The sequence below is a fragment of the Watersipora subatra genome, chromosome 7, assembly GCF_963576615.1.
Source record: "Watersipora subatra chromosome 7, tzWatSuba1.1, whole genome shotgun sequence".
NCBI lineage: Eukaryota > Metazoa > Bryozoa > Gymnolaemata > Cheilostomatida > Watersiporidae > Watersipora > Watersipora subatra.
In genome coordinates, this window is record NC_088714.1 from 5,645,155 (window position 1) to 5,671,122 (window position 25,968).

At 36.1% G+C, this 25,968-nt stretch overlaps 2 protein-coding genes across 4 annotated transcripts in view; one reads left to right on the forward strand and one right to left on the reverse strand.

Moving 5' to 3' along the window:
• Window positions 1-458: 458 nt before the first annotated feature.
• Window positions 459-21,587, forward strand: LOC137399477 (calcium permeable stress-gated cation channel 1-like). Its single transcript, XM_068085609.1, has 20 exons — window positions 459-531; window positions 720-860; window positions 2,458-2,540; window positions 2,776-2,799; window positions 4,084-4,192; window positions 6,355-6,529; window positions 8,226-8,460; window positions 9,431-9,564; window positions 10,139-10,346; window positions 11,122-11,247; window positions 11,659-11,803; window positions 12,604-12,710; window positions 14,318-14,467; window positions 15,520-15,682; window positions 16,744-16,849; window positions 17,048-17,215; window positions 17,799-17,914; window positions 19,916-19,984; window positions 20,575-20,691; window positions 21,270-21,587. Exons 2-20 carry the CDS (start codon window positions 732-734, stop codon window positions 21,525-21,527), a joined length of 2,622 nt encoding a protein of 873 aa, XP_067941710.1. The 5' UTR covers window positions 459-531; window positions 720-731; the 3' UTR covers window positions 21,528-21,587.
• A 987-nt stretch (window positions 21,588-22,574) lies between these two features.
• The window catches only part of LOC137399533 (follicle-stimulating hormone receptor-like), a 34,582-nt gene continuing 31,188 nt past the window's right edge, over window positions 22,575-25,968 (reverse strand). For all 3 annotated transcript variants that reach the window (XM_068085690.1, XM_068085689.1, XM_068085691.1), the window contains 2 exons: window positions 23,912-24,081; window positions 22,575-23,535 (listed from right to left, as the gene is read on the reverse strand). In XM_068085690.1, the coding sequence (XP_067941791.1) occupies window positions 22,795-23,535; window positions 23,912-24,081 (911 nt within the window). In that variant the 3' untranslated portion in view covers window positions 22,575-22,794. The remainder of the gene's footprint in view (window positions 23,536-23,911; window positions 24,082-25,968) is intronic.

A 25,968-nucleotide genomic window follows, 5' to 3' on the forward strand; every position in this document is an offset into this window, starting at 1 on the left:
ACCCCTCTACTTATAAAGCAATTTTTTGTTGTAAACCGATATAAAAGACACAACGTAAATTTTTATCGAGCTAGCATTTTGGATTCTGTTTCATTAATAATAATTCAATAAGAAAACAAAATCTAGTTTTGCTCTGCACAATTTGAACAGATAAAGCTGATACAAAAGACTCGTGGTTCCTTTATTAGACGATTTGCTGTCCTAGTAGTCATCGACTGTTACTACACTAATTTTAACAAACAGAAAGGCGGTATATTTACGACAATGTATTTAGTATTTGTAGCGATTAATACAATTACGCATCGAGAGTGCTTGACGAAGGAAAATCCCTCCCTAATTTAGCTTTAGTTCTTGTATTATAAATAATCAGCTGTCGTGCTATCTGTATGCGATATTTGTACACCTAACGCCAAAGCTTTTCACTAGAACGGCGTAATCGATTGGAGAGCCGTGCAGTCGAGCAAGAACGCAAATTGTGCGTATGGATACGCATATACCTATGTTTATGCTATAAATAACGGTTTTTAACACGTAAGACGTTTATTTGATGTTGTGTTGAAATGTCTGGTGTTATACTGATTTTGGATGTTGCATTTTAAGCAAGTTTAGTTGTTTTGCGCATATTACAACTTGCAAAGAGTTGTAGTACCATGAGTTGTAGAGGTGTCCGTGGGACGACTCAAAGTTTTCACATCATATTTTGTTTTTGCACTTTGCAGTTTTCTGTGACAATGGGTTTGCCAGACGGTGTGCAAGAAAACTTTACGTGTGATAAAGTCGGAGCTCTACAGCTGGCTCCAGGCAAGAGCTACTATGAAGGGATTCCAGAAACATTGATGATAAACTTTGCTTCTTGGGTGGTGAGTTACATTAATGGTAGTCTAACGAAAGTTTCATCACTTATAATGTTATTTTGTTTATAAAACTAGAATTTGCTAATAATGACCATATTTCAGTCTAGCAGCATACTTTAGGTTTTGACCTTCTTACGTATGGTTGCTGCTGTTCCAGAGTTGCATTGTAGCTTCTAAGTTCTTTCTGCTGTTTATTAATTTTTTTCACTATATTTATTTATTAAAGCTGTTTAATTAAGCTTTCTAAAGTTATATCCATTCACTTTGAAATATTTATAGCCGTTATGGCACAAGTGTGGAGTTTGAAAGACTAAGATTATAATCTTCATCTATCTGCCTTGCTTGCAGCCCTCATATTCTTGGTAATGTGTAACATCCTAACAAGTATTACTAACAATGTTATTTATATTTATACGTTATATATTTTCATTTTGTATGGTACACCGTATTAACTTAAAGCTAGGCAAAATAAGGTAAGTAGATTTAGTTGATCACAATAGTTACATTTTGTTCTACACATTTCTTGGTCCAGTATACTGTCCATTTTATTGCAGCTATCGTTTGCTGATGCTAGCTGGGTAAAAATATAATAAAAAAGTTGTTGACATGGAACAAGAATTAAAATGTTAGTTCAGAGTTTTTTTAAATTAAACCCTGGATTTCTACTTGATATTTGTTTTGGAGAGAACAAAAACCTATCATCAGCTCAGCACTTCAACAAAACAACAATTAATGTCACTGCAAGATAAAAAGCCATAATCTGCGTAATGGAAGTAACAGTCATAGATTATAATAGCTTTTCATTGTGAACTATGCTAGGGTTTTGTTTTGTGGTTGCAAAATTACTTTTCACAATTATATTGTAATATTTTTTGTGTGTTCCTTTGATTATTCACCTAGTAATGTTGTTGTGTTTTAAGCGTTACAGATTCGGTGACGAATAAATATAATGCTTTTGCAGTTTATTCTGGGTTTTTATATTAGGTGTCACACACAAGCTGTGGTGAAAAAGTACAAAGACCAAACTTGTCTCAGAGTTCAGCAACGCGGCTATGGATAATAGCAGTGTCATTGCTTGTATTTACTCTCAGATAGTCTTACTACAAATCAATGCTAGCGCAGGAAATATAATCAATATTTTTAGCATTGCAGCGTATTACTCGGAAAGCTCTATCCAGCATAATAACCTGATTTGCATTGGCTTTTACTAATTCTCTCACAGATGTATGCAGCACAATGCCATTTATCCAATATTATTCTTGGTGGTCTTTGTTATGTATTGAGTATTTTGTACTGGACAGGCATGCAATTACACTTTAGGAGTTGTCTGCTACTAATAGGTGTTTTCATTTCCACTTGTCAAATAGACGAACAGATTTTAAGGTAAAACTAAACTTTAAACCTTAATCACTATTATTATTAATCACCTTAATCACTATTATTATTATTTGGTTTATAAAACCTAATCTTTGCCAATCAGAAAGACCGGGCTTGCTAGTTAGAACATCGCTCGACTTACAATAAGAATATTGATGATTGAGCAATATATACAGAATGTCTATAAATAGACCCCAAATTAATGACTTTCTATTCATTTTTGCAGGCACTTGTGATTCTGTTTGCTGTTCTCAGAAAAATAGCCTGGAATTATGGTAGAATAGCCTTAGTGAATAGAAAGGAAGAACGGTATGCCCTTCAAGTTCTACTTTGCTTAATTGATGCCTCTGCGTTATGATTATTACTAGTTTATGTTACCCTTTTTGTGGTAGTATTTACTCATATTTGTTGTTACTAATAGTGCTTGTTGCATATGTATTCTTTTGTTAACTTTTGCCGTGACACCCCTCTCCCTTCAAGAAGGATGTGCAGTGTCATAACTATGTCTGTGTGTTCAGTGTGCATATTGTGGCTCGTGTTTTAGCAAAGGAGGCAATCATAGCGAGCGGTAACTTATATCCTTGGCACCATTTACGCAGCTGTGTTTCACATTATCATTCAAAGCTTTTTCTGTTTTCTTCCACATCACGCAATATTCTGAATTCTAACTAAAAAACTTCATTTTTGAGAGTATCTGGTAATTTCGTAAAATCAAATTACCAGACACTTTCAAATCGAGCGTCTCATAATTTAGTTTTTTTAAGTACTATTTTTTGTGAAATACTAAATTTAATTTATTATTATTAAAATCGGGTATTATTAAAATAATACCAGAAAATTAAATTACCGGTAATATAAAATTGGGAAAAAACCATTATAGTACATTTACTGTTAATAGATGAAGTTATTTCATTTGAAAATTACCGGTATGTGCAAGATACGCTGATTAAATGGAGTTGTCTGTCTTTACCCTATATGGACTGAATGTGTTGTGCTTTGGAACAACTCACTTCAGCTTCCAATTAGTTTGAGATACAATTTTGCGATTTGTAGGAGTACGAAGAGAAGATTTGTTACTTACGCTATAATTATTATCATACATTTTAAAATAAGAAAATATGATTTGCTATGCTTCAAGTGCTACCTGCTTTTATTGAGTTTTTAAAATGTTAACGTTTCAGTCTGTATAAAGTACATTATCACGTTTTTCTAAATGCTGCTTGACTCCCAATGTCATCGGTAATATCTGTCAGTTGGCTCGAACAGCCGGAATAAATGTGTAAATCCTTTTAAGAAAGGCTATGAAAGAGGGACTTCTTATCAGTAATGCTTGACAGGCAGAGAGAAGTATTTCTCGATGTTGTACTGCTGTAAAATTTGTTCTCTATATGTTGTAGACTTGTATGTGGCTCAACACAATTCACTTATAGTTTAGAGCACTGCTGAGTGATGCTTGACTCTTGGGATACACAGGTGCCCGTGTCTCTTTTGTTTTCTAGGAGTTGTTTTCTCACAAAATCATTTTTTCTCAGTATCCTAGCATCTATTGTCCTGTATGTCATTTGTAGTATTGTAACACTTAGGAGAATATTACTAATAAATCACAATTCTGAATGGTCGCATTTTTTTCCTAACTGATATACATTGTTTTGGGAACATGCAAATATCTGGAGTTCTCTTACTTCTCTAACCATCTAATAATTTTTTTAATTATGTTGATAACGGCTAGTATGTTTGTTTTTACACTTTCTTGTTAGATAGGTTATTTTTTAGTGCGTTGCTGCTTTACAGCATTTTGCTGCCTTGGCAGACATGGTTTTTTGTGGCCCTGATTTGAAGTTCTTTTATATAGGTGGACTGAGCTATTTTATGGTGACATGGATTGCAAGCGAAAAGATAACTTTACGAGTCAGGTGTCCTTGAATTCAATAGAGCCACAGATGACTGAGCAGCACGTGCAGGTATTATAGTATATCTAGTTTTTATAAATCTATTGGCAGCTCCTGAATGACTAAAGGCCAGCATGGTTATGCAATCGTGATCGATTGCATAATGATCGCCGTCATCGTACTTTATCAGTGCATGATTGCGTGCACCGTTGCCGTCATCGTACTCATAAAGGCCGTCATCATTTCTGCAAATAAAAATTAATCTTAGAGGATATATCCATCTTTCTATTGATATTGTTCTAAAGCTTTCATTTCATCCTCTCATAAGGATGAAATGAAAGGGTCTGGTCTCTTGTGACAACAACTTGAAACTTTCTCCAGATGTCCTCTTCAAAGCTTATAGAGGACTCCATTATTTATTTTGATGAAGGGACTCTAGATCGCGAGCATCATTGCAAGGCTTCTTTAGCAAATAGCAATGTCATCTCTAGTCTCTAAAACAACGTGCATCTGTGAAACCATAAGGCCGGCTAATCTCAACACTTGCTAATCTCACTATCTTTACCAACTTTTGGAGACATCTGTAGCAGCGCAGAAAGAGTTTCTCCAAATAATACTAGTTAAACTCTAAGATTTAAACACTTTTTATATATCTGATTTAAGTCTCTAAACAACTTGAATAGCAAGATGATAGTTTAGTATTGGATGTTATTGCTTGTCTCCCATCATTGATGCCTACAAATACGACTGGGGTATCTGATATTTGTAAGCATCAGGGCTTTATTGATCGTTAATTGGTCCCTTATGAACACATAGCTCGGAGGCGCAATGAGCATGCTTCGTGAATTATTCATGGAGTATGTCGAGATGCTGCATTGTGATGAATTCCCTTGCGGGAAGCTCTTCAGCTTTATAGTTTTGCATTACTAACTGTAGCATAGCCTCTGCTCAGTAAAGCGTACTTTTCATAGAAAACTTACCTCTGTTAGTGCTGTGATGGAATAATGTCGTGTGTCCGTTATCTTTAGAGCTATCACCCATGTTTTGCTAATGCTGGTGACTTTGTCTAAAACGTATTATGCGTTTTTAGGTATTTAATGAGAGCGGTAGAATATTATGACTAGCAATTGCGCTGCAAATGCTGTTTTGCTTTGTCCAAATATTTAATTAATTAATTAAATTAATCTTTACTATAATAATAGATGGGCTGTCCGAGAAAAAAAATTGCATTTTATAGGATTGGATGCTTGTATCACTCTGCTTTGCTGCCACTTGTGCTGATCATTCACTTTCCACAATTTTAGAATTATTGTGCACACGCTTATTCTCTGAGATTAATTGTATTGACACACATGACAATCTCTTGCGGCACACCGAACTGTGAGGGTACTAGTTCTAATAAAAGCAGTTGCTCAAGGCTTCTACATGCGCTTTTGATGAACGGTGCACTTTTATTATGCGCCCTTACAGTGTCAAACTTATCAAACTGACATACCCTAGGACACTTATGTATTCGTGTCATCTAACTTTCACGTTTTCAAGAAGTCATCCTCTCACAAAAATTTTATGAGCAAAGCTAAACAATCATAACAAATGAGCGAAAACGCGAAATTAAATAGCTTTGTTCATTGATATCTACAATAAAATCGTCATATTAGAAATGCAGGTCATTTTCGTGTGTGGTTGGGCTGCTTAGGCAACTTTTGTGTAACTCATTATAGCTAATACACCGGCTGAGCAGCATGGCAAAGCAAATTAAGATAAAAAGTTTTTTTGGAAAAAAAACTGCTATAAATACTTGAGATCTAATATTGGTACCACATCAGTCACGGCAGCAAGGACCTAGATGTCATTGATAGTCTAAGAAACAAATGGCAGCAAGCGATTAAATTGCATTATCAATCTTGCCCACACATTGCTATCTGCGGTTCACAAATACAAACTAATCCCAAAAAATTTTCCTCACCAGTGAACTAGACCTGAGACCTGAGGAATCTAATTGTTTGTTCCACTGCATTTATTTTCACATCACCATATTTTTGCACTCATCTGAGCTGCGAATTTAAATAGCAGCGAAATTTTACTCTGTATGCTACTCACGAAACTAAATACCAGTGAAATATAAGTGTCCTAGGGTAGGGTATATTAAAGGTTTTGACATACCACAGCAGGTGCTCCACTGTTGAAAAATTCAAGAGACATGCCAGTACTAATTCCATCGTGTCTATACGTAGAGAGTGAGCTGGGTTTCCGTGGTGTTTCGGCTGAGAGAAGATCACATTGCTAGCAGGTGTGGGCTGGATGCAGTGCAGTACCTTCAATTTCAGCAGTACCTTATTGTCTACATGGCTATCATTATGCTTTTGTCGCTCGCTGTCATCTTGCCTGTGAACATCAGTGGCAGCGGTGGTAAGTTTGTCTCAGATTTCATCATTCGATAGTTGCTATATTTTAATAACGTTACGTAGACGTCATTTTACTTATCGCTTCATATGTGTTTCACTTCCTGTTGGTCTCTAAATTGCAACTGGATGTGGTTTATAATTTTACAAAAAATTGTTTTAAAAAAACCTTTTAATACTTTAGCTTTACACCAAAAATCATATGAATAGGTCAATTTCTGTGTGGGCAAGTTATCATGTTTTAATGCTATGTTCATTTGCTTATCTTCCTGTTCTCATGCGTCTCGACAAGACATTGATACATGGTCATCCTATGAACTGCATAAAACTTTGCTTTGTGTACCCGTATGTCTGTTTGCTCACAGTTTAACGATTGCCAGGAGTTATCAGCTCTGTGGAAGATAACTACTTGCTCAATCATTTCTAGATAAACAAAATGTACATTGTATAACTTATAATTGGATGTAAGTAAATACACACATATAGACAGCAAATTACAAAGCCACAAGTCCACTTTTGGATTTAGTTAAAAAAATGGAACATTTGGGCGGGTGCCATGCGGTGTGAAAATCTTCCAGCTTAACAACGTGGAAAAATATGAACCCATTCAAATTGTATTATTTTGATAGAGGGAAAATATTGCATCAAAGTTTTCAAAAATGCCATAATCTGAATATAATTTAGCAATGCCAATTTTTTAATGAGTTGTGTTTATTAGTTGAAAATAACATTTTCATCCTGCTATACCTTAGTGTTCAACATTGGACCATCGCGATCTAAGGTTTCTACGTAAATTCCACGGTACAAGAAACAGCTCTTTGGTGGTGAGCGTACAGATTATGGGTTTTTATCAGGCACTGATATTATTTGATGATTTATTCAGTTGCCAAAAGCAAACGTTGGTATTTTTTAACTAAATATATTGCAAATTGTCTCCTCCTATGCTTCTATAAGTTTACAAGGATATGTGTAATTAGTATATTAATAAATTCACTTTGTATCAATACTTGGCATCTCAACTTTTTTAGCTTTTTACAAAACGCTGTCAATATTGAAAAAATCAGTTACTCATGATAACTTTAAAAACAAGTCTGTTGATCTCAAAATAGCCATACTAATGAGTTTTTAGGTCAAACGTAGTTCAACTTTTCAGGCCAAATGTAGATCATGCTCCTAACCAATACTGTCATTGATGAAACTTGTACCAAGGTAGATGCATCCCTCACAGGTTCACCAAATGATATCTACAATTCAGCTTTAATTTAAAATATTCTCGAGCATTGTTTGCATGTTTTGCATTTATGGAGCGTCAAGGTTTTGTGTCCAGGTTACTGTGGAGAGCATTGTCTTGCATTTATGGAGCATCAAGGTTTTGTGTCCAGGTTACTGTAGAGAACATTGTTTGGCATTTATGGAGCATCAAGGTTTTGTGTCCAGGTTACTGTAGAGAGCATTGTCTTGCATTTATAGAGCACCAAGGTTTTGCATCCAGGTTACTGTAGATATTAACAGCGTTTTCTCAAGCTAGGTTTTTTCTTTTTTGTTGTTATTGGATTCGCTTAACGGGCGGATGATGTAAGGCATTTTTTCTGCCAATTAAATACTTGATAATTAGAATTGCATATTATATTCATATTCCTTCCTTTAGACTTGAGAATGTTCTACAATAAGGATTATTTCTGTTGTTACTTATACACTTGCAGGCAAGACTATGAGCAGCTATGCCCACTCTACTATTAGCAATGTCAACTCTGATTCGCCTAAATTGTGGGTGCACACCTTGATGGCCCTCATTTTCCTCATCATAGCCTTGGGATTTATGAGAAGGTTTTCAGCTACACTAGACATAGAAAATGAAGAAGACTCTGCTCGGACTCTCATGCTAGCCTATATTCCTAAAGACAAGTGCTTTAAGAACACCATAACTCAGCACTTCAAGTATGACTTGTGTCAGGATTATAACTAGTTAGTTGATGGGAGAAGTTTGCCTTTGTCCACTTGAACTTAATGTGATGGACTGTAATGGATGGTAAACACATTTACCCGAAGAGCTAAATGTGTTTTTAGATATTTGTCATTTAAAATACTCAAATTGTATCTCCAATCTGCCTGACCATCCATTACATTCCTTCTTCCTCAAAACAACCACCACGCTTTATATCAGACGCCAACACCTTGACATATTACATTTTATAACAGAGTTATGCAATAACAGAGTTATGCAAAAAGAGCTTTCCTTTCAATACACATAATTTTAATTTACTCTTTAGTTTCCCTTTCATGGTCTAATTTGCTTTGAACGGCATTGACTGGAGTAAATAAAGTTAATGTCTATCTAATGCTATACTTTGTATGACTAAATGGTTTTCTTTCCATTTCCTTATTCACTGATGTGAGTTTACTACAGCATACTTTGCTGAAAGTTCACTTTTCTTTGACAGTGGCCATATTGATTGAATGGCTCTCTGAACATTTTCACCTGAACCGCTTTTTCTTTCACTTTATCTTTTTCCATTCGTGCACTGTTTTTTGTTTTTCATCGGGAAAAGTGAAATTGTCTCGATTTATACAGAAGCTGTGTTTTTGTGTCAGGGCAATCGCCAACTTCTATTTGCATGAAAAGTTTCTGTTCATCTGCATATGTTGCAATACCATGGCAAGCGTCATCAGATATTTCATCCCTTGAGCATAACAGCGACTTTTTGGTAACATTTTTATCTTAAGATTTTCTTCAGATCTTTTGTACTCAATAGCGCTTAAAAAATGAATGTTCTAGAATAGCTAAAACAGCGTATAATTGGCTACTACTACTGCTACTAGTGGCATGTATTTCATACACATATTTAAACATTGTTGGTCAGTCTGCGGAGACTAGCTCATGATTACGTCCAGTTGTTGTGTCTTCCAGGGAAGCCTACCCTGATGCAGTTGTTGAAGATGTGCAATTCTCTTTCAATATTCAAAAGCTGGCTGAACTTGATGAAAACAGGCGCCGGGCCCATGAAGGGAAGACAACTTCTGAGGCACTGCTTTCTAAAACAGGTTCATTATTCACTTATTTTCTGGTGTTATTTTATTATTGATGATAAAATAGTGAGCACTGGCTCCATTTTCTCAAACATAGGGTTTGAGTGTTGTGCACTCAGTTTGGAATTCTGTTGATGTTCGCTTGTTAACTCTTCAATGTGTTGTCATCACTCTTCTATAAGCTACCTTAGCTTTGTTCCCTAGCCGCTCATTTTATGGTACTAGTACTATGGAAGTCTCGAGTGCTGTGAGAGATCGTCAGATGTGCTGATAAAAATCAGATAATAATTATATGCGCAATAATTGTGGAACCCTGCAAGGCTAATGGTTGGTCCAGGGTTCGAATCCCATATGAAGCAATGTTTCCCCAACATCCAACCAGGCTTCAGACAGGCGAACGGATGGACACAGCTCTTGCTATAGTGAAGATTTGAAGTAGCCGCTCGCTACCTAATTTTTATCTCTTTAGTCTGATCTCACTGTGCTGCTTCATTCACGGTTCTTGCTGCCACTTATTGCTGCTTCCTCTTTATATTCCTTCTTAACTGTTGTAGCGTTGTTCATACATTCTTTTTGCTTACACTGACAGGAAGCCGACCGAAGATGGTTCCCTACTACTTTGGTAGACTGTGCTGTTGCTGCCAAACATGTGGCTGTCGCCAGGTAGATGCGCTCGACTACTACACAGAAGAGGAGCGGAGGCTAGAAGCGAGCATTGAGAGGGAGAAGGTTAATGCCTTTCAGGAGTGTACCGGCATCGCTTTTATAATTTTTGAGTCTGAGGAGATGGCACACAAGTATGTACTGCTATAATATTTGTATTATCTTTGAGATGGAGGAAATGGCACACAAGTATGTACTGCTATAATATTTGTATTATATTTTAGTCTGAGGAGATGGCACGCAAGTATGTACTGCTATAATATTTGTATTATATTTGAGATGGAGGAAATGACACACAAGTAGTTACTCCACTAGTCTGTACTATACTATATACTAGTCTACAAGTATATACTATACTATATACTACTGTACTAGTCTATACTATACTATATACTACTTTACTAGTCTGTACTGTACTATATAATACTCCACTAGTCTGTACTATACTATATACTACTCTACTAGTCTATACTATACTATATACTACTCTACTAGTCTATACTGTATACTACTCTACTAGTCTGTACTATACTATATACTACTCTACTAGTCTATACTTTACTATATACTACTATACTAGTCTGTACTATACTATATAGTACTCTACTAGTCTGTACTATTCTATATATTACTGTACTAGTCTTTACTCTACTATATAATACTCCACTAGTCTATACTATACTATATACTACTTTACTAGTCTGTACTGTACTATATAATACTCCACTAGTCTGTACTATACTATATACTACTCTACTAGTCTGTACTATACTGTATACTACTCTGCTAGTCTGTACTATACTATATACTAGTCTACTAGTCTATACTATACTATATACTACTCCCTAGACTATACTTTGCTATGTACTATATAACTGGTCACAAAAAAAATCACCCTCCTTTCTACAGGATATACTACGACCACAATGGAGCAGTTTGCAGTCGAACCAAACCTCAGACATCCAGCATTACAAAGGAAGTCGGTGCCAATAACTGGGATGTGGAGTTTGCACCAGATCCTAATGATATATACTGGTGAGCTGTGCATCTGCAGTGTATACAATACATAGCCCGCAGTTCTCTTGTATTGTCCATTTATGACAAACTATTGGTATGAAAAAGAAATCAGTTGGTCTTTTATTTACACCTAATCTTGCGCATGGTACTTGTGGCTTTCACATGTGCAAATATTTATCTATACACTGTACTTAACGCATTTCTCTTATAAGACCAGTATACAATTTATTTCACTAGAGCTGCCTTCACTCTTTTTTGGAATTATCTACACTTTCAAAGAGCTCATATGACACAACATTCCAAACTTCTGAGGGCACAGTTTATGCAAATGCAATTAGTAAGCATACAGCGGGTGGTACATGTCCTTTTAAAATGGCTATCAGGAGTTCATGGTTTGGCTACTTGGCTTGAATCTTTGCTCGCCTCTAGGCAGAACCTGTCTCTAAGCCCGTGTCTCTGGTGGCTCAGAGCTCTTATCATTAACGGGGGCCTTCTGGTTGTGCTCTTCTTTCTCACGACTCCATCAGTGCTCCTCAACAACAAAGCACGCAGTGAAAAGAACTCCAACCTCAAGGTCAGTAGTACTCTTGTTTAGTTTGGCTAGAGTTCTCTCCGGTAATTCACGGACTGTCAGCACCTGGCGCTGTCCATATGACTAGTTCTGATGATTTGACTTGTTTTTTCAACTCGTGTCATGACACATTTTTCTTACAGTGGTAGGTTGAGAGGTGTGCCATTTTATGTTGGCACATTTACATAACTTATGAAAACAATACGAGTTCTAAGAACTGTGCTGCCTGCTATTGGCCACAGCAGGCTATGGCCTGCTATTGGCATTTATCCTTGATGAATGCAACGAATGCTTTCACGCAGGCTTCTGTAAGCGAGCATGCTTCTTACGTACGGTGGCTTAAAGCTGGAATTTCTACCAAGTGGCAGCTTCTGATCTAGCCAATAAGCTCAAAGCAATTTTTATTGTCATCACCAAATAGTCAGCAAAAATGTTAACTTTTATTCAGCGTTTTCTCTGATCATAGAATACCTTTTTCTTTGTTTCAGTTGAGTGACTGACATGAGCGCTAGGATATTCTGTACTTGTAGAATGACTGACATTAGCCTTAGTATATTGTGTACTTGTAGAGTGACTGACATGAGCATTAGGATATTGTGTACTTGTAGAGTCACTGATATTAGTGCTAGGATATTGTGTACTTGTAGAGTGACTGATATTAACCCTAGGATATTGTGTACTTGTAGAGTGACTGATATTAACCCTAGGATATTGTGTACTTGTAGAGTGACTGATATTAACCCTAGGATATTGTGTACTTGTAGAGTGACTGATATTAACCTTAGGATATTGTGTACTTGTAGAATGCTGTCCAGGCTCAGTTCTTACCAAGTCTCTTGCTTTGGTTCTTCAGTATAATGCTGCCTTACCTCGTCTTCTACTCTGACCAGTTCATAGGCCACTGGACTCGGTAGTCATTCTATTTTCATTTATTCTTTATAGCTAGTCTGCAACTTTCTCCATTTTTAAAGGTCCTATGATTCCATTTTTCTACAAGTCAATCCGTTAAATTTAGGTTGTTTTAAGAATTGTCTTCTTTTAACTAGCAGAAATAAATTCCACATGTGTATATGGACGTAGTTTGAATAAAAAACACTTACACCCTCGATCAGCCATTGGATGAAGTATGACTGAATTTAGGCCATATTTTTATGGCAGCTGACCAATGCACTGGCAGAGTGCCAACTTTGTACATAGAAGAACTGTGTTTGGCTGATAGCCGAATATTTTAGTTATATTATTTAATGAGACTAAATGAATGAACTGACAGGTTTTAGCCGTTCACAATAATGCATTAAATAGTCAGATATTGGGTGATTATCTGTAAAATTCTTGCTGTACAACACAGTGTTGACAGATGATTTTACAGAAGTTTACATGTAGTTCTATATGACCTTAAAGTTTGGCAAACCTTGTTAAATAACATAATCATTTGTGCTTTTTGCTGTGCAACTTGCTATAAATTGTCCAGTTCAGTACAACCGGAGTGATAGAGCAGTTTTTGTGTAAATACTAGCCAAATGCCCGGCGTTGCTCGAGTAATAAAATAATTACCGAACGGATTTGAGTAACTTATCTCTTATGATAGTTGTCTGACTTTTTACTAAAATGATAGCAGTGTTTGCAACCAGCTTAATAATTGTTACGTTACGCGTAACGATCAACTGTGCTAGTTAATAACACTAAGTGCTTCACGTGTGAGTATTTTAACCAATATAACGAATGTCATCACAATTATTCAGTGCTGCGGCCAGTTCAATCATGGTAGTGTAGTGGTTTACAAACCTGGAGGTTCTAAGATCAAATCCTCTGCGAAGTGGATTTTTCATCCCTAGATTTTAATTACTATAACTGTACACATTGACTAAACTTATATGATGGAGTCTACAAACAGCGAGAATGCAAATCTTTGTCTGTACAAATACCTGCTAGAATCTTGGAAAATATATTCTTAAAATATAGATGTTATTGGCAGAAGTGCTGCGGTTGTGTTGTATGTGTGGGTGCAGCAGATTGGCGAGTGGTGCAAAACCTTACACTACTTTATCCTTCGACACATGCAACAAACATCGTTTTCTACTTCGTGACACCAACATACTACATCCATCATCGTGTTTCAAATTATGTACCTTCTGTTACTATAACCTACAACTTGTTATCTCGACTCCTTCGCAATACGATTAGACTACTAACTTTGCAAACACATTTGTTCAACTCACTCAATAATTTCTGATTTGTCTTCTTTTTTTGTGTTGGCATGTAACGAAATACATCATTTTTTTGATGATTACTTATGCCAATAAAAGTTATGCATTCATACTACTTAGACTATACATTGGTGTCAGTAACTGTATCTATACAGCTACAGAGTATGTTCTGTGTGTACATTTAGACTATACTTTGGTGTCAGTAACTGTATCTATACAGCTACAGGTATGTTCTGTGTGTACATTTAGACTATACTCTGGTGTCAGTAACTGTATCTATTTAGCTACAGGGTATGTTCTGTGTGTACAGGACCAAGGAGCACCAGACAGTCATGAGAAAAACTTTCACATTTCTTCTACTTATGATAGTCATTTTGCCTTCTCTCGGACTTCCCAGTGCTAAAGCTTTCCTTGAGTATGCTTTTAACAATGAGAAACTCTCACAGCAGCTCCGGTGGGGGTAAGTTATTGTCTAGCCTGTTTCTAGTCTGTTATAGTAGACTAGATATGTATATCACATGTATGTCACGGTATGTATACCACATGTATGTCACTGTATGTATATAACATGTATGTCACTGTATGTATGTCGCTGTATGTCACGGTATGTATATCACATGTATGTCACTGTATGTATATCACATGTATGTCACTGTATGTATTTCACATGTATGTCACTGTATGTATGTCACTGCATGTATATCACATGTATGGCACTGATGTATGTCACTGTATGTATGTCAAATGTATGTCACTGTATGTATGTCACTGTATGTATGTCACTGTTTGTCACGGTATGTATGTCGCTGTATGTCACGGTATGTATATCACATGTATGTCACTGTATGTATATCACATGTATGTCACTGTATGCATATCACATGTATGTCACTGTATGTATATCACATGCAGGTCACTGTATGTATATCATGTGTATATCACTGTATGTATATCACATGTATGTCACTGTATGTATATCACAGGTATTTCAATGTATGTATGTCACTGTATGTATATCACATGGATGTCACCGTATGCATATCAAATGTATGTCAATGTATGCATGTCACTGTATGTCCTACATATTAACGCCTATTTATGTCACCGTCACTCTACTTACCCATATGTACATATATTTCACCATACCTAAACATATGCATGTGACGACAGTTACATCTACAAATCTCACCATACTTACATATTTCTACATGTTTGCCACTATACTTACACCTATGTATGTCACTAAATGTATCTATTTTAATTTTTAAAGTATTTTTATATGTATCTCACCATACCTACATATTTCTGCATATTTGCTAGCATACTTAACCTTATGTATGTCACTATATGTATATATTAGTGTATGTATGTCACCTTACTTACCCATACACATGTCCCCATACTTGTACCTAGGTATGTCCAAACATACAAAAAGAGCTTCAGAGGCTCATCTTGCAGTGTGTATTGATAATCAGCAGTTGCCATAGCTAAGCTAACAAGTTGTTTTTGTAGATGCATATTCCTGCCAGGAAACAGCGCCTTTTTTGTTAACTATGTTATAACAAGTGCTTTCATAGGAAATGCCCTCACCCTCATCAGATTTCCAGAGTTGACTATGTATGTGCTGCGAATGCTGGCCGCGCGTTCAGCATATGAACAGTCAGCTGTCAGGAGGGTTAGTCTTCAGTCCTCGTATTTGCCTGCTGTCTGTTTTCTTTTAAACCAAGTTAATTTTTGGTTAAGAATCGCTAGCTATGAGTTGATGTAATTTGAACAAAAGACTGAGTATTTATTAAAGGTGCAGTCAGGAATGTGTGCAAACTACAATAACTAGATATTCATTACTAAATTTATTGACATTTTTCATCTATTTAATGTTCTCCATGCTGTCGTATCACCTCTAGAGATTCGGAGAGATTATTTTAATAACTAAATGTTAATTGGCTACAGTAATACTAGTAACTGGGATATAGTAGTACTAGTAACTGGGATATATTACCACTAGTAACTGGGATATAGTAATACTAGTAACTGGGATATAGTAGTACTAGTAACTGGGATATAGTAATACTAGTAACTGGGATATAGTAGTACTAGTAACTGGGATACAGTAATACTAGTAACTATTGTATAGTAGTACTAGTAACTGGGATATAGTAGTACTAGTAACTGGGATATAGTAATACTAGTAACTGAGATATAGTAGTACTAGTAACTATAATGTAACTAGTTGAATGCCCAGTGTTGTGCGGGTAACAAAATAATTTCAGTAACTTGATGAATAACTCAATAAACTTGAGTAACTTACCTGGTAAGCTAGTCTAAACCTATTCTATAGTAAGAGTCAGGTCAGAAGCAAGCTTGATAAACATGGCTCGTGGTGATTAAGCTTAATCGAGCTTGGATTTTACTAAGTGCTTCAAGTGTGAGTAATTTAACCGATGTAATGAATATGACCATGACTAATCCATTGTATTACAAGCAGCCTGTCTGGCTTAATGGGCAAGCTCGCTGCTTCCAGAACTGGAGATGCCAAGTTCAACTTCAGTACGAAGCGAATTTTTCATTCCCAAAACTTCATTGCTATAACTGGACAGACGTACAGGCGCTGAAATTTTTATATATAGAATGTACTAGTATATAAAATTTAGCAGTGCTTGGAACTAAAATTAAAATGCTAATCATTTATGTGAAACAGTCTGTCTTCAAAGCACTACAGTTTTGTCAAATTTACAGGCAGTAATCTGGGAGTTCCAGTTTGGTCAGGAGTATGCATGGATGCTTTGTATATTTACTGTGGTAATGGCCTACAGTGTCATCAGCCCACTTGTCACTATATTTGGTATGTATAATTTCACTCACTCATTTCTCATGTTCTAGCCCGAATAATTTCATGTATTTTCAGGTATAATTGTGTTGTCAAGGAAGGAGAGCACAACTGCTGCTCGTATTGATTGATTACGGTATAATGCCTTTTGTCAACTTTTGGCTTTTGTACCATATAATGTTCTCTGATGCAAAAAACCTCCTATATTTACAGGATTGGTATATCTGATAGGCAAGTACTACATGGACAGGTACAACCTCTACTATGCCTATAAACCATCAAAGATAAATCATCACATCCACACGAGTGCCATCAACTTTGTTATCATTTCCCTTATTATTCTTCAGTTCGTCATGCTCTTCTACAACACTATACAAACCAGTGAGTTTAGTATATCTGACAGGAAACTCTGGACAAGCTTTTAATTTATTTTAATTGGCTCCCAGACCAAGAAATTCTTTGTATTATTCTAAAATGATTATAATTTTGTGTACAATAGTACTATTTACAAACCCACTGATTATATCACAATTGTACTATTTACAATTTTGTTATTGTACATTTGTAATATTGTATAAATGTACAATAGTACAATTGTAAACAGTACTATTGTACTATAGTACAACTTTGCGCACTATGTGATACAGTGGAAAACAATTGTCAGCTTCTGTTACCTGTTTAGCGCTGTCATGCTAGTTGAAATAAGACAATCACACATCAGTCGTGCTGATCAGACATGAAACTCTTATCGTCAATAGTTCATTGTGAGATTATATACTGCCGCTATTGTTTATTTTGTTTTTATTTTTGAACTTTGTGAAATTCCTGAATGGCCATTTGTCAAGATTAAGTGTAAATTTTGAGTTTTTTGACGGGAGGGCACTCAGTTGTCTCGTCAACTTTTTCAACTTACTAAAAGAACAGCTGCTGAGTGTAAGTTGAGTTGTGAGCTTTTTGTTTTTAGGTTGGAGGCATGGCTTACCAATATTTTCTGGCTTCGTTGTATTTCTTTCACTTCTGCTCCTAGTCGGGAGACTTGTCTTTGGTTGGTTTAACAACTGGGCTCCTATCAAATACAGGGTGAGTCTTTCTAAACACTCACAGGCTTATTATGAGTAATGAATAACTGAAATAAGACCTTTTGCTATTGCCAACCATGTCAGCGACTATGTTTCCATTATGTGGATGATGTGGACTTGGAGTTGTGCACACATTGAGTCACCACGTGATAAGTATTAGGAGTTGTGCACACATTGAGTCACCACGTGATAAGTATTGCAATTACCATTCGCATGTTGCAGATTAACGTAACATGTTAAAAATTGAGCAATTCTATGCCAGAGATCATAATCAAATCAAATATCAAAAGAGGATCAAATCAAAGGAAGAATGACTTGAATTTGGAAAATGTTTAAAATGGAATAGCTTGCACGGCATTTCCTCGCGCATCATTCGCAAGGAATCTTTTAATCTTTTGCAAGTATGAAACGTTCAATAAAAACTTGGGAATAACAACACTCGCTCAACTTGCATGGTTTTGGCGTTTCCATCTTGCATATGATACAAATTTGTGGATTAACCTCGCCATGGAAATATAGTGTATCTGTGGGACAAACATACGGATCAGTTGGAACAGACGAGTGATGATGACCAATTAAGATACCGCTGAGTGGAGAGAGATTTTGTTATTAGTCTTCTTTGTAGCATCAAGTTTTTCAAATGGCAAACAATTTTACAGGTTTGCATTGTTACTAACCGTCTGCAGTTTATTTATGTGCTACTCGGCGTTGCCCGGGTAATACAAAAGTCTTTGGACAGAAAATTGATTTGTATTTAATATATAATAACATTTGTCATTCTAACTTTCAAACTACATATCATGAGAGAAGTGTTTTGTATAGTTGAAATAAATTAAGAAAAAAATAAAACAACTGTAACTTTCAAGCTATTAGTCTGGCACATTGCCAATGCAAAATTCTACTCAGCTAATTAATAGCAGAGCCATATAGTTTCACAGAGTCCCGCGACCAACAGAAGCGTATACGGGAGCTCGCTCGATTCCAAACAAACAGGCCACGCCTACTATTTTTATATAAGTTATAATGGAGAGGCCGCAACATTAATCAACAAAAACTAATCCCATTAGCAGTCGCTTTAAAATTGATTGTTGTATCATGAATCATTTGAAAGAAAACAAAATTTCCTACAGAAATCTACTAATAACGTTTCTGTAAAAACGTAAAGTAAATGCAAAAAAGAGCGGTATTGAGAGCGAGGTATGAATATTCCATTAGAGATCAGTATGTCGATCGGGTTTGTTTGGAATCAAGCGTTTTTGTTTCCGGTTTTGGTCGTGGGACTTTGTAAAGCTGTATGACTCTGACAGTAGGGAGCTGTATAACTTCACAGAGTTTCGCTGCTAACGGATGCGTATATCGGAGCTCGCACGGCTCCAAACAAACAAGCCGCGCTCACTATTGTTTTATATAAGTTATAATGGAGAGGCCGCAACACTAACCAACAAAAATTACTCCCATTGGCAGCTGCTCTAAAATTGATTGTTGTATTATACACCATTTGAAAAAGGACAAAATTCCCTACAAGAAACTACAAATGATTTTTTGTAATAAAGTAAAGTAAATGCAAAAGAGTGAGATGTTGAGAGCGAGGTAAGAATATTCCATTAGAGATCAGTATGTCGATCGGGTTTGTTTGGAATCAAGCGTTTTTGTTTCCGGTTTTTGGTCACGGGACTGTGTAAAACTATACGGCTCTGGTTAATAGCCACTAGGCTTCTAATGAAGGTACCCCATGACCTTGCGTCAGCATTGTCCAGCTATAGCTATTTTAATAATAGCTATAGCTGGATGGACACACATACATACTTTGAGAAATATATATATATAAATAGATGAATTCGTGTTAGCAGGTTTAGATCAGATCAACCAGAAACTCACAGAATGATCAGTGATTGATCAGAATAACAGTGATTGATGTTTCATCCTGCAAATTGTATGAGTTTCTTATACATGTACACTGTCTTTGTTTATTATATTTGGTCTCTGTTGTGTTGTATGTTAGCAATTTGAAAACAAGAATGATGAAGAAACAATGAAAATGACGGGCTCCAAAGTGGCTGAGCATGATCAGGTAATTGGTTGTAATATCTTCTTGAGCTTTACTAGGAGTGGGTGGGCTTCTTTCTTACTTCTGTCCATATTCTCTTTACTCATGACCTTTACTGCTCTTCTCTTTAGCTATATAACTGCTCCTGGTTATTTGTTTAGGTTTTCTCTGTATCTGACACTTTGTCTTGTTTTACAATGTTTATATCTTCTCTTATGTAGTCTGCTGTTAGCTTATCTCAGCTAATTCTGAGGTACACGCTGCACACCTCTTTCTTATGTAGTCTGCTGTTAGTTTATCTCAGCTAATTCTGAGGTACACACTGCACACCTCTTTCTACATGTATGTTCCTTCGAGATATTCTCTTTGAACACAGGTATTGAGTTGCAGCTTTTTTACTCAAATGCTTTGAAGTTTTCACGTGGTCTTAGCCTTCTGACTCTTTCTGGGTGTGTCCATAGTAATAAGCTCTTGGTCCTTTTCATTGCGCAATAAACTTGTCATCAAATATAACATTTTATGTTTTATTTTGATTCACACCGCTATTGTTTTACTCTGGTCTATCTTTTTCTTTGACATTTTAAAAAACCATTTGGTTATTCTTGCGTGTTTAGTGGCACGCATTCATGCCAACCGTACTGGAGAGAGCTAGAGCTGACAGCAGTCGTCAACCACAGAACCGAGATGGTGCATATGGTGCAACTGAAGTGGAGGATAACTCAACCACGCAGGTAAGTGCTCCTAGACCATCTAATCCTTACACGCGGTGAGGTAGTCTTTCTGTTCTACTTTAAACACCTAATACTGCATGAAACTGATGCTACATGCCGAGTGTGGTATTACACGTACGATAGTTAAGGTCAATTGAGTTCCTCTCAGTCGTGAGTCGGTTCAACAGGTGTTAACTGCGCTATGACCTTTTTAGTTTTACTATGATCTAGTTGGTTGTGCTATGACATGTTTAGCTGTGCTATGACACTACATTGCATAGAGTATAATTATCATGGGAGTCAGATATTTTTTAAGTTCTATATAAATTGTTAATGCAAAAACTAAAGCTCACAAATGTGTTACATATAATATTTGCAATAAAATCATGTTTTGGTGCCTTAGAAAAGTAGTGGTAAGGATTGACAATTTCTTTTAAATAATCTTGTTTCGCTGTTAAAAAGCATTCATCTTATCACTAAGATATACCTTTTGAATATAACAGTTAACATAGATTGTTTGTCATAAAACAGACAGTAGAATTATCTGTATGCATCGATTTATGCATTGCTTGCGCTGACTCTGCTATGTTAATTTACAGATTCTGGATGCAAGCGCTTTTGCGGACCCTGAGTATATAAACACTAGCCTCAGGAACTATGAGTCTAGTCCAAGTGTAACGGAGAGTGAAAGTGAAGGAGAGAGTGGTAGCCCCGAGACAAGAGCCACCTTATCACGCCATGATCAAGCTGCAACCCAATCAGAAACCAACGAAGATGTTAAAGGTCGGTCCTATCCTTTACCTCCAGCAGCAAGGAGCCAACGTCAAACACCGAAGCCCCGTGCACGCCATCAATAGACTACGTTCACCAACCCTATCACTTTTTAGTTTTATTGCCTTTAGCAGGCTGTACACTGGTATATTTTTGCACTGGATCATAGTGTTTCATATTAGTCATTTTGCCTTGCATGTGCAAAAATATCTCTTCAAATATTTAATTTGTTGGACATTTCACTGGTTAGTTATATTGATGATTTTTTTTTCACAAAAAAATAAAATGTCATACAGTGTGATACAGGGATGTGCTTTCAAAGGTTAGACAACTCTTAGAATACTCTTTTTGCAACAATATGAAGCAAAATTCATTACTAATCAGAAAGTTTACATGTAAACATCTGGCAGCAATATATTCATCATTCAAAAAGTTCTTTATGAATGTAGGGAGTAAAGATGGTTGGGTGTTGGTTGTGTTTTATATGATCAACGTTGGCATATTGATTATAGCCAATCACCTTGATAAGGAGCTCTTCAAGACTAGCTATAGTTATGCTGGCGCTGAGTACATCTTAATAAGCAAATCGTAAGCCTTCTTTTTCATTAATCGTCATGTGTGGATGTAGAGTGAAGTCTGGTTCACATTAGACATTGTTTAACTTCACCCACACAGTCTCACAGTCCACATGAGGTGAAGTGGAGCGAATAAAGGTTTAACGAAAGCAGAAATATCTATGTCCGTCATAAGTGTATTTTATGCTTATGTCCACATATATGTTCCATCAGTTTCTTGCTAGCTGAACGCATAAAGCAGGCCTACAATCTTCTAGTTCACAGAATCTTTACTAATGTCTTAATTGACTTCCAACTTGACTTACAGCTACAATGTCACCAAAAATACTTTACCCGTTTATAAAGTTGAACACATTACCGCATATTTTAATTGCTTTTTTAGACATTCTATCTTCAAATGTAATCTTGCTACAAAAATATTATTTTTATATAGCTGTCTCATAGGTTTAGATCACCGCCCTTACTGTGGCATTGAGTTCTATACTTACATGTAGCAGCCATATTGGAAGGAAGGATGGACACTAATTAACTGATAGTCATACTTATTAACAGTGCTGATTAGTTTTCTAAATAATATATTTTATATAATACAAAATATATATTACTTAATACAAATTATATAAAACATACTATATACAATTTACAGACCTTTCTTACTTGGTAGTTTGTACAATATTTACAGTTCACAAGATCTAATGAAAATTAATAATAAATGATCGGGAAGTACGCTAATACTCTTTGACACATGCCAGCAAGTGCCCGAATACACAACATGGTCTTAGTCAAAATTAAATGGTTGATCTATTTTGGATATTAGTGGAGCCCATGCTGGCAGACTATCCTTCATTTCATGCAACTTATTCTGCCGTCTATTAGCTGAGAATTCGATATCAGCTCTTTGCGAGTTTTTGTCTATATTATTATTTTCAGGTGTATTTTGTAGTAACTTGCATAACTGGGCCGAGCAGTTGCATGCTGATCGGTTATCACAGGTGACTCTGTTCCACGGATGCGCAGGTTGTGTCATGCCGCATGTGCATGTGTCAAGGGCACTACAACCTTTTGTCAGACTATCATGGTAAAGATGCTCCTGAGAAGGTGAAGGTGTGTTGAGCGGCTGGTCCTGACAGGAGGGAGGCGTGCTGGGTAAGTGAACTTGTTCCTGAGAGGAGAGAGGGATGTCACGTAAGTGGTGTCGTTCCTGACAGTTTTCAGCTTCCCATTCTTCTATCGGACTGACTTCTGTCCCCGAATCGGCATCTGAACTCTTTTCACTGTACCGTTTATTTCTAGCGTCAGAGAGCCATCGATTTCGGTGCCACTGAGATTTGCTTGGCTCATCATCATTTAGTAGAAATTGAGAAGGTTCACATTCATCTTCAGAGTGTGGACTGTCCGCCTCTATGAGAGTTTCTGGAACATGCACGGGGTCAGAGATTCTCGTAGATTCGAGTGAGTCAATGGTGCTAGCGCTGCAACTTATAGATGTTCGCTGACTTACTCCAGCTTTTCCTTGTTGCTGTCAAAAGGTATTAGAGTTGAAGTTCACAGATACAACCAAGTTGGAGTATTTAGTGAGATAAAAGATGCACCTTACGTTCAGCAGTCTCAAGTCACCTCGGTTCAACTCATTAACAAAAACATTAAATAAAAACAAGTTTGTTTTTATTTAATTTTTTTGTATATAAGCGAGTTTTAAATATTGTATATTTCAGTAGCGATAGTAGGTATAGCTTTACTATTCAAAATGGCCATCATGCGTTCACTCATAATAATAAACATGATTCACAATAATTTTAAGAGATTCAAAGTCTGCACTCTAATTGGCTTCTCGGGGAACTACACAATATATGTTAGACTAACAAATGACAGCGATAGGCGCTTGTATAACCTACCATTTTCTTTAGCGCGTCTGTTGTTGGGCAAGTTCTGTTATTAAGAACTCCCATAGCATAGTCCTTAATTGAGATAGCGCTGTCACGTCTCACACTACTATGAGGGACAAATCCTCCAAGGCTACAGGTCACTAAGGCTTCAACACTCTCCTTACTTTTGATGCTGCTGCCTGGTAAGAAACCACATGAACGCCAATAACTTAGGAATGACCAGTTGAATCATAGCAGAACAATTACACCACCTCCCTTCTATATGCTGCCTCTCTCTGTTCCTTTTATACAACATTTTATACATTGTACATATCCTTCAGTGTATACAACATATTCTCATCAGTTCTCCAACTCACATGGCAGTCCTTGAAAAACAATTAACCATAGTTGAAAAAAGATAGAGAGAATAACATTCCTTATCCTGATGTTTTACAAGAATATTTTACGAGTGAGAGCCTAGGGATTTAGAGTGCATGACCTGCAAACAACACGCAGAAGGTTCAATACCAGGAAAACGCGACTGGCAATGACAAGTCTCCCGTACATGTCACACCTGAATCATAGTTGCATATTGTTTGTGTAGCAATGGCTACTTAGAAACATCTACAACTTCTGCTTGCACTCGATATTTGAGGGGTTGCTCACACACAAATGGGTAATTAAAAAAAATGATTTAATAATTCAAATTTTTAGTTAGTAACATGTGAGAAATTACATTTGAACAGAAAGTCACATACCGCTACACAAGGCATCAGCAACAATTATTTTCTAACTGAATATACCAAACCTGAATGCATCCAAATATTATTGTCCTAAGGTACTCAATCTATAAAAGTGAAACTATCAAATTATTTCTATCCAAGTAATAATACTATTACTTATCTATGACATTTAGTAGTATTATTACTAGTAATGCTACTAGTACTCATTATTATTATTATTTCATTGTTTTTACAATACTATTAATTACTATTATAAATATTATCTATGAAGATGCAATGTTCTATGATAATTATGTTGACGCATAGAAAATAGAAGAACAACATTTCTGCAACCAAATCATCAAAACACTGATACAGCAAATTTGTGCAAAAACTTTCTTGTATTTTTAAAATCTATAACAAATGATTATGCTGTTACTTCACAAGCCAGCCAATCAAAAACAAGTCAGACGGTAAACTATACATGTTGGAGATGAAGATTTTTAAAATACCTTTTTTGCAAAACTTGATTTGGCCGTCTTCTGACTATTCATAGAATTGCAAACGAACGGAGAGTTGTTCTGAAGAGAATAGTTGCATATAGCTTATCTTTTATTAATTAGTTGAGTGACAAAAAGAATGCGAAGTGAAGATGGGTGACGGTTTGTACAAAACAGTCTTATAAACTTTGATCTGCATAATTTTCAGTCTATGTTCATGAGTCAACTGGGAGCTACAACCGGCCATCACATTACGTGTTTCCTTTCTTCATTTCCATGTTGATTGAATTGGGCTATTAAAATACAATCTTTATTTCACTTTGATATTTATGAACACTATATTGCGCCTGATCGTGCTCTATATAGTATGGCATTTCATATTGGCATTTGATGGCTCGTACCCCATTTGGTGTGGCAGTAACACAGTCCAACATTACTTTTGTAACGCCATAATAATAGTCTCAGAATGTATAATAGCGCCGTAACGGACAGAAAACTATGGTTTGTAAATACTGTGGTGTGCAAACTCAACTTGACCCCACTTCAACCCACCTGTTGAAAAACTAAAACTCTAATCTACCTATTGAGACTTTAGTCAATAAACTTAACATTAAATTAATCCTCAATTTATTTCAATTTTAAATTTGTAAACCAAACAGTAAATGACTTGAAATAAGCGGATAAAACTAAATGCGGTGTGATCATATCTGCTATATAACTTTTAGATGAATGAAATCTTCAGACTAGCTTAAATAATCATTCAAAAACATATTTTTATAGTTATTTGGTTTACATATTTAAAATCAGTACAAAGTGATGATTAATTAATATATAGTTTATGGTTATTATTAAAGGAAGGGGTCCA